General features: G+C 39.7%; 1 protein-coding gene across 1 annotated transcript; it reads left to right on the plus strand.

Moving 5' to 3' along the window:
- Nucleotides 1–250: 250 nt before the first annotated feature.
- On the plus strand, nucleotides 251–10,511 carry LOC102288894 (C-type mannose receptor 2; the record flags this gene model as incomplete). The annotated part of the gene is made up of 7 exons (XM_042217717.1): nucleotides 251–422; nucleotides 556–656; nucleotides 808–947; nucleotides 3,914–4,090; nucleotides 9,498–9,634; nucleotides 9,737–9,840; nucleotides 9,994–10,511. Coding segments are annotated over 7 exons (973 nt in total), but the record flags the coding sequence as incomplete, so codon positions are not given.

A 10,511-nucleotide genomic window follows, 5' to 3' on the forward strand; every position in this document is an offset into this window, starting at 1 on the left:
AACATCGGAGATCTCTGTCCAGAAGAGCGCAGTCCTGGGAACAGCTAAGATACTGCGCAGAACCCTCAAGCTCCCAGGCCTCTGGTAGAGGACCCGAGCTTGAAGGATAAACCGCCCGCAGGGGCGTGCTGGGTGTTTTTTTTTTATTTAATTGAAGTGCTTTGAATTTGTACCACTGATTGCTTCTCCCAGTTATGAGCCTTCTTTAAAGGGTCTAACTGTGATTCTATGTATGCCTCCCATCACAAAGCAAGCACAAATTATTGTTCTGTTTTTCTTCAACAGATTGCCGAAAAAATTGGGTAATTTTCAGTGATAGTTTGTACCAGGTGTCTTCAGAGAAGAAATCCTGGCAAGAAAGCAGACAAGACTGTCTTCAAAAAGGTGCACACCTGATGATTATCAACAGCCGAGAGGAACAGGTTTGTGTGTGTTCAAACATAATACAGATGTGTGTAGAACAAAGAATTAAACACTGAATGAAAACAGCTGATACACTGATGAATCACTTTAAGTTCTGCATGCTTACATTTAGTTTCTCTCTTTCTAAAAAAGAACTTTGTGAACCAGTTCAAGAAGAATTTGTGGATTGGAATGACTGACTCAGAGAAAGAGGGGACATGGAAATGGGTGGATGGGACTCGAACGAGCACAAGGTTGAAATAAAAATAAAATCTGTCTCTTGTCCATAAAGTATTTTTGTGTTATTGTGTACTTTAACAAAATTAATTTGGTTAATAACTTACTGAAAACAAAAGACTGACTGAATTGTTGAGTTTAATTCTTATAATTTTATCTGCATTACAGCTACTGGAATCAGGAGTATAAAGAGCCAAATGGTGGCACACAGCAAAATTGTGGAGAGATAGATAATTACAATGCAGAAGACAGCTGGAATGATGCACCATGTTCCAATACACAATTCTGGATATGTGAGAAGAGAGTTTCTCCTTAACTTAACATCCACACCCAACAAATACTGCAGAACACGGAGCCATGAGATGACCTCCTGAAATGAAGCTGAACAGAAAGCAGTGGATACTTACAGCGGGAAAAATAAGTATTGAACACGTCACCAATTTTCCAAGTAAACATATTTCTAAAGGTATTATTGAAATAAAAATCTATCAGTAACAACCCATCCAATCCACACATGCAAGGAAATCAAACCATAGATGTCTGTAAATTAAGTCATGTCTAATAATGAAAAATTACACAATGACACAAGTACAGAACCCATGAATTTAACACCAGCTGAACTCTACCAGTAATAAGAAATTAATCCTGCCACTTAGTGCAAATTAATATCAGCTGGTTCAGTCCCAACTGATGGGCTATAAAAAGCTGTGTCAGGTTTCACACGAGAAACATCTCATGATGGGTAAAACCCATGAGCTCTCTTGAGACTGTTTCAACATCTCTTCCACTTCTGACTTCTTCATTCTGTACCACATTTCCTTTCTTGGCACCCTAAATATGCTTTCTCTAGATCCACAAAGACATTTATGTGGTGGGGGCGTAGTTCATACTTTATCACTGTCCTCATAAATGTCTTGCACATACATCTCTGCCACCCATGAGTTACTTATGTAATACCCCAGTTCCTCTTGTGCCTCTCAGAACAAGTGACAAGTTTTTTTCTCTTGTAGCAAAGGTGCACAACAAAAACTGTGGCTAAATATGTCCTATCATTTAACATGAAGTTTTATTTGATATTCTTTTATTTTACAACCAATGTATTGTTAAATAAGTTGAAGCATTTTGTTGTTTAATGCATGCTAAAGGATATTTTAGCTTGCAGTCTGAGGGGGGCAGGGATCAGACTATTACTCTGCTGTACTCTGTTTTTCTTGTATAAACAGCTTTGCAATCCAAAAACGTGTAATGTTATTTGTTTAGGTAACAATAATTAAATAATTAAACCAACTAATAAATAATTTATTAATGAATAAAAGACTTCTGTGACACTTTTCTAACCTGGAAGCTGAGGGATGACCTGACAAAGAGACAATCCTCAGCACATTACATAGATGATGCATCCTCCTGGCAGCAATTTCAGAGCAATGACCACTCGTAATGATCTTTATATGCCCTTGTACAAGCAACACACTGTGTAGAAAAGTCAGCGTAGAGAAATTCAGGCAGTTAGCCTGTCTCACACTAATCAGAGAGCTCCTTACATCACACAGTGTGGTTCATTTGCATTGCTTTTTCTCCAACTTAATTTTAATTTAATTTAATTTAAATTTAACTTTAATTTAATTTAGAAAGAGGGAAAATACATAATGAACATATTAACAAATGTAAATATGCCAGATTATAGCCTTAGGCACATCAATTATATTGCACAATCCCCAATATTATACATGCCCTGACTGTCCTGATATTGATCTGACCCATTACAATACTTGTTTCCCTTTTTGTAATACATTTAACTCTTTTTCATGTCCAATGTAAGGCATGACTAATTAAACATGATTACGTGTTTGTGTGTCCCTCAGCCAACCTTTTAAGTGACTCTTAAAGATGGGGAGACTTGTACTTTCCCTCACTGACAGTGGAAGATGATTCCAGAAGCTCACTCCCTGATATGACAGAGCATTCTGTGAAAAGGAGGTCCGTCTAAATGCCAATTCACAATCACCTTTAACAGTGGCTCGAGTCAATCGAGACCCGGCAACACTGCTAGACTTTTGTTTAATTAGATCACTTATTGTTGGAGGCGCCAGACCATGTATAACTTTGCATATTAGACAGGCAGATTTAAATATTTTGAAATTAGTACAATTTAAAAACTTGTATTTATCTAAAATTTGAAAATGGTGATATGAGAAAAGTTTCTTATGTAATATTTTCAATGCTCTTTTGTTGCATTATCAGGAAACCAAGCAGTAAGGCATAAAGGACACAGGTGTTCAATTAAAAAAAAAGGGGTTTTATTGATCCAAAAATATGAAGATATTTAACAAAGATTAAAAAAACACTTAAACAGGCAGACGAAAATAAAAGAGGTCAACTCAATAAACTAAAATCAAGATAACAATTAACAAAACCTCAAATAAACATAAGACAAACTGCCTTCCCAAAATGATCCACAGGGGAACTTAAATACTGGCTTAGCTAAACCAAATGACACACAAGGGGGGAAACAAAATGGCTGCCATATAACCAACTAATACAAAACAATTAAACAAACTTTAAACACCCCCTAGGCAATGAAGCATGTTGTCAGTGGTACTTCAGCTCTCCCTTTGCCACACTTTTTGCCAGCCAGGAAGGAGAAGCCAAACCCCAGGTAACTCAAACTAAGAAAGATGTATAAATATAACATAAAACAGAACTTTGACCTTGCAGTGTTACTATGTGTGCACACCATATAAACATTAGAAGGTGTAATGAAAAAATAAAATTATTTAATAAACAAACGATATTGGATAATAAGTAGAATTACATTTAAAGTAGTGACTGCAAAGTAAACTAAAGTGAATTAACTGGTGGTGAGGTGTGGAGCTTACCATGTGTGGCTTGCCATCACTTGCATACTTCGATTGGCCCAATAGCAGTGAGACTAGTATTGGACCAACTTGTAATACAGTATTCAATATGAGTCAGTATCACAGAGTACAGGAATGTAATCGCTGCTGTGTCTGTTCATGATGTGTGGATATGTCTAAAGTTCCGTATATTAACATTTACACTTTTCACTACATTTTCAACATGTTTTTTTAAAGGGATAATTTCGAGACTAGTAGCACTCCCAAATACTTAAATTCCTCAACATTAATTAGTTCTTGTGCACAAGGTCCACAAGGTCCATTCATCCAACGTGTGAAACCTGCTGTGAGGGCAATTAAAGTGTGGCCAGAGGGGACAGACGCAGATTTAAAACACTGGAATACGTTCAACCACACAGACTTGAACCAGTACGCCTCATCTGTACTGGATTACATCTCCAAAACCACAGACAGTGTCACCACCCAGAAACGGATTACCATGTACCCCAACCAGAAGCGTTGGATGAACTGGGATGTTCGTCTCCTCCTGAAGGCCTGCAACATTGCCTTTAGGTCAGGAGATGCACATGCCTACAGTACAGCCAGGTCTAATCTAAAGAAGGGTATCAAAAAAGCCAAACACCATTACAAAAAGAAGGTAGAAAAACACTTCTCCAACTCCAACCCCTGACGCATGTGGCAAGGACTCCAGACCATTACAGACTACAACCACCAACCCCTCCCCCACATCCTCTGATGTCTCCTTCCTCAACGAGCTCAACAACTTTTATGCTCGTTTTGAGCGAGGGAATCCCACAACCACAACCAAAGCAGACATGACGCCAGACCACCAACCTCTTACTCTGACTTCAGTTCAGCATTCAATACAATCCTCCCCTCACAACTCATCAGGAAACTGACAGACCTGGGCATCAGTTCCCTCATCTGCAAATGGTTACTGGACTTCCTGACCAACCGCCCCCAACATGTCCGGCTGGATAACCGCTGCTCATCTACAATCACAATGAACACGGGTGTACCACAAGGCTGTGTGATGATCCCTTTCCTGTACTCCCTCTTCACCCATGACGGCAGACCTGCCGATGGTTCTAACACCATCATTAAGTTTGCAGATGACACCACGGTGATTGGCCTCATCAATGACAACAATGAGGCCGCCTACAGGGAGGAGGTGGATCGTCTGGCTGAGTGGTGCGACACAAACAACCTGCTGCTCAACACCGAGAAGACCAAGGAGCTCATCGACTACAGGAGGAATGCTGACCCACATCACCCATCTACATTAAGGGGACGGCTGTGGAGCGTGTGAGCAGCTTCAAGTTCCTGGGAGTCCACATCTCCGAGGATCTCATCTGGATGACCAACTGCTCCAAGCTGGTCAAGAACGCTCACCAGCGCCTCTTCTTCTTTAGGACTCTGAGGAAGAACCACCTGTCCTCAGACATCCTGGTGAACTTCTATCGCTGCACCATCGAGAGCATCCTGACCAACTGTATAACAGTCTAGTACGGGAACTGCTCTGCCTCGGACCGGAAGGCGTTGCAGAGGGTCGTGAAAACTGCCCAGCGCATCGCCGGAGCACCACTTCCTGCCATAAAGGACATTTACAGGAAGCGGTGTCTGAAAAGGGCTGGGAAAATCATCAAAGACCCCAGTCACCCAGCACATGGACTCTTCACCCTCCTGCCCTCTGGGAGGCGCTACAGGAGCCTCCGGACTAAGACCACCAGGTACCGGAACAGCTTCTTCCCCACAGCTGTCAGACTCCTGAACTCTACCTCCTGACATCTGACCCACGTTAAACACATGGACTGGACATACAAACAACCACCTACACACACACACATACACACAATAATAACATTCGACCATTCATGTGATTCAGTCAGATAAATAGAATGGTAAATGGTCTGTATTTGTATAGCGCTTTACTAGTCCCTAAGGACCCCAAAGCGCTTTACACATCCAGTCATCCACCCACACACACTGGTGATGGCAAGCTACATTGTAGCCACAGCCACCCTGGGGAGCACTGACAGAAGCGAGGCTGCCGGACACTGGCGCCACCGGGCCCTCTGACCACCACCAGTAGGCAACGGATGAAGCGTCTTGCCCAAGGACACAGCGACCAAGACTGCCCAAGCTGGGGCTCGAACCGGCAACCTTCCGAATACAAGGTGAAATCCCAACTCTTGCGCCACGATCGCCAAATAGAACAGTACAACTGTTTTTTATTACAAAAAAATAAGATACTTACAATTGTAACTTGCTTATTCTTAAAATCACCATTATGTTTCAAACAATATTTATACTATAACTATATTTTCATTCTTTTTTCTAGTTTTTTCTTTCTCATCTTCTTAGCATAAGCTCCTTGAACTGGGAGCTTTTGATATGCAGTGTTGGGAAGGTTACTTTTAAAATGTATTCCACTAAAGATTACAGAATACATGCCCCAAAATGTATTTCGTAACGTATTCCGTTACGTTACTCAATGAGAGTAACGTATTCTGAATACTTTGGATTACTTAATATATTATCATGCTTTTTACAACAACGTGAATGTACTATTGCTGTGTGATTTATTACTGTTACTTAAGGTCCGTGGCTCTGAACCATAGTAAAGGGACCTCTGGCTAATACGTCGGGTTCCCTGTTGGGCTCGTAGCTGAAAAATAGCTTTATTTTGTTGTGTGGGTCAACTTTTCTTGACCCACACAACAAAGTGAGAGGTGAGAGACAGAGAGAGGCGTTGAAAGGCTGCTCCAACAGAACCTATTGTGTTGGAGGAAAACACGAACACAGTGTACAGTCGAGTCTTAAAGCCTACTTACAACTGGGCTCATCAGGCGCTCTTTTTGGCTGCAGTGGTTATTATGATATTTACCTGCTTACATCTCCCGTTTCTGGTCGGTGACAGCTCGTACTTTTCTACTCTCCTTTTTCTCCCTCCTCACGCTCACAGACACATAACGGGTATGGCAGTCCATTCTCCCTGCAGCACGGACTACACTGCCCGTGAGGCTACATTCTTTAGGGCGATGCCTGTAACACTCTGCCTATTGCCTTCATATTAAATCATTAAAAAAAATATTTCTTCACGTCGTTATGAGACACCAGATTGAGATACAGGCATTAGAGCCTCTTAATGCGTGTTTTGTTTGGGTTTCCAAAAATAGAGAGGGCATAGACTAACATATGAAACAGGGAAACACCGCCGTGTAATCCCTGCATTTCAACAAAGTAACAGTATTCTGAATACTACCTTTTTAAACGGTAACTGTAACGAAATAAAGTTACTCATATTTTGTATTTTAAATACGTAATGGTGGTACATGTATTCTGTTACTCCCCAACACTGCCCATGTGTTTCCACTTCCCCTGATCACCTCCTGTCTGTATATAGTCTGTGACTTTTCATTCTTTGTAATGTTGTCTGTTATGTTTTACACCATGTTTCCAGGTTCCCGTGTTTAAAGTCCATTTTTTTTCATGTTTAATTGTAGTTTAACCAGTTTAGGTTAGTGTTTAGTTTCGTATTGGTTCACCTTGCCCTTTGTTTTGCACTTTTTGATCAGCCTTCAATAAACAGCTTGCCTTTTGTTAAGATATAGATTTTCTTGTGTCTGCATTTGGGTCCTCCTCCTGTCTCCACATGGCCTGCCAGTGCAGACAGTGACAGCACTAGAAGATACAAAACTTTCAGACTGACTCTGCTGGAGGAAACAGGGCCGTAAATTTCTGGGTTTAGAGAAGCTCTCTTTCCCCTTTTTCCTTTCTCCCTCCCTATCTCTGTATGCAGGCCTGACCGGAGTGCAAGAGGTGGTTGCCACAGTAATGAGAGCGTTTCCTGCAAAAGGGTAATCTCTATATAAGGAGATGTCCAGAGAGGTGCAGAGGAAGAAACGTGAGCTGGTATGAAACATAAGGCCACCCTCAACTGATTCTTCCAGTCATGTTTTCATTCGGTTTCAGTGACCCGCAGTAAAGATGTTTACTGTCTGTGTGTTGTGCTCTTTGTTCATTTGGGTCCCCTGAGTGAGCAAAGAGACACGCTAGCCATTTTTCAGCTTGAACCTTTAACTGCTTAATAAATTTAAGAAAATGCACTTAGAACATATTGGTCTCCTCTGTCTCAAAAATGAACACAACATTTGTCTGATTTTTTTTTTAATTATTATTTTGTGTATTATTCTTCTAAGTTGTGTTTTTGGTGATTTCTTTCAGTGGTATATTATTTTATATTATTTATTTTATGCTTTTTGTTGACTAAGTTGATATTCTAAAACAATTTATTTCATTTGATTTATTACATTATTTGATTTATTACAAGGTCTACAAATCTCCTTCCAGTATGGCTGGAGGAGGGCCGGCCTTAGCAGATGCACAACACGTACAGTTCATGGTTTTCTGTATTTCTATATATTACAGTGTTTGAAAGTAAAGAGCCCGGAGATCCAGAACTGTCTTCTGCCTCTTACTTATGAGCCAGAACACAAAGCATTGGTTGGAGTAGTGCACACGAATGGGTTACAGTAACAATGCATGTTTTTTCTAAAGAGTAAAAGTTAGAAACAGCAGAATATAGAGCAGGAAAGTAGAATGGTTAAAATTGCACAAATTCGCAGAAGTAGTAATAGAATAAAACAAAACACGTATGTAAGCAACTTGAAGGAAAAAGAGGAAGAATAAAGATTAAACAGAAACAGAACACAATTGTGTGAATTGTTTGCAGCATTTACAGAATTAATAATCAGCTAGGAGACTATACACAAGGGAGACAGCAAGATGGACATCACAACATGACACCATGAGAAAAAAAAACATGAGAAATGCTTTTTGTTTTTTGCATGAATAACACCTTGTTGTGACAAAATTCACATTTTTTTTGAGACAATGAGCACAAACTCAAAGCAACAGAACAGGCTGTTACAGGCTGCCGGATACTGGCGCCACCAGTAGGCAACGGGTGAAGTGTCATGCCCAAGGACACATTGACCAGGACTGTCGGAGCCGGGGCTCGAACCGGCAACCTTCCAATTACAAGACAAACTGCCAACTCTTGAGCCACGATCGTGCATTTATCTCTATCAACATTTTTGTCTCTCTAACACTTTAACAAATGTAGCTTTTTAAAAAGCATGGTGAGGCAGGAATCCTGGGTTTGTGTGGTGTGTGTGGAGTTTGCATGTTCTCCCTATGTTTGCATTGTTTCACTCATTCTCTAGTGGGTTATGATCATTCAAAATTCCCCATAGGTGTAAATGTAGTTGAAAATGGTTGTCTGTCTCTGTGTTAGCCCTGTGTCAGACTGCCAATCTGCCTCTGAACACATGCCAACCCCCCCGCGGCCGAGGTAAGGATAAGTGCTATAGAATGGATGGACAGATCTTGAGAAAGGCCTTTGAAAAGTAAAGTTGTAAATGTAATGTCAATTTGAACTAAATCTAATGTGAGTGAAAATATGAACATTCTATATGTTCACATTTAGACAGTTTCTAATAGCTTGTTGATTGTTAAAACCTGCATAGACAAAAAAAAAAAAGATGTTTAACTGACTTCTTAGCTCCAATTATATCTGCAGCCTTCTTCAGTTCTCACACAGCTGAATATAGATGTGGTGATGCTTGTAACACCATCAAGACTTCAAAACAAGAAGAGGACAAAAGAGAAAAGATCATTTCTCTCTAACTTCTTTCTAACTCTAAGTGGTGGCTTTCAGTGACAATTGCTGACTCGAACAACATTATTAGAGACAAATTATTAGATGTGAAAGCACTCCCTCTGAGGCAACACAACACAAAATTGTAAAATGTTTAACATATACAGCAGATACAGTTTCAGGGAATTTAGATCTAGATTTTACATAAGACTTGATAAATTGTGCTTAGTCATGTGTATATTTACTGAAGTGCTTTTAATTCTATGTATGCTACCTATCACAAAGCAAGCACAAATTATTATTCTGTTTTTCTTAAACAGATTGCCAAGAAAAATGGGTGGCCTTCAGTGATAGTTTGTACCAAATTTCTTCAGAGCAGAAATCCTGGGAAGAAAGTAGACGAGACTGCCTTAAAAAAGGTTCAGACCTGATGATCATCAACAGCCGAGAAGAACAGGTTTGTGTGTGTGCAAACATAGATATGTGCAGAAGAAAGAATGATGATACATCACTTTAAGTTCTGAATGTGTACATTTAATTTTTCTCTTTCTAAATAAAGAACTTTGTGAACAAGTTTAAGAAGCATTTGTGGATTGGACTGACTGACTCAGAGACAGAGGGGACATGGAGATGGGTGGATGGGACTCAAATGTCTTCAACAAGGTTGAAATAAAAATTTTATCTCTTTCTTGTCCATAAAGTCTGTTTATGTCATCAAGTACATTAACAAAATTATTTGGTTAATATCTTGTTACTAAAAACCAAAGACTGACTAACCTGTTGAGTTTAACCCTTATAATTTTATCTGTATTTCAGCTACTGGAATAGTGGGGAACCAAATGGTGGCAGAAATGAAAACTGTGGAGAGATAAAAACTTACAACTCAGAAAACAGCTGGAACGATGAATCATGTTCCAATGCAAAATTCTGGATATGTGAGAAGAGAGTTTCTCCATAATTTAACATCCACGCCCAACAAATACTGCAGAACACAGAGCCATGAGATCAACTTCTGAAATGAAGCTGAACAGAAAGCAGTGGACACTTACAGCGAGTAAAATAAGTCACCAATTTTCTGAGTAAATATATTTCTAAAGGTATAATTAACATAAAATTCTTGCCATGTCAGTAACAATCCATCCAGTCCATACAAGTCATTATTACAAGCATGTATAATAATGAAAAATGACACGGAAAAAGTATTGAACACATGAAAAAGGTGCAAAAAGGCATGGAGAGCTGTGACACCAGCTGAACTGTATTAGTAATAAGAAAGCAATTCTGTCACTTAGGCAAATTACTATCAGCTGGTTCAGTCTCAACTGATGGGCTAT

This window comes from Haplochromis burtoni, unplaced genomic scaffold (assembly GCF_018398535.1).
Source record: "Haplochromis burtoni strain Fernald_Lab_line unplaced genomic scaffold, NCSU_Asbu1 Contig_2693, whole genome shotgun sequence".
NCBI classification, from domain to species: domain Eukaryota; kingdom Metazoa; phylum Chordata; class Actinopteri; order Cichliformes; family Cichlidae; genus Haplochromis; species Haplochromis burtoni.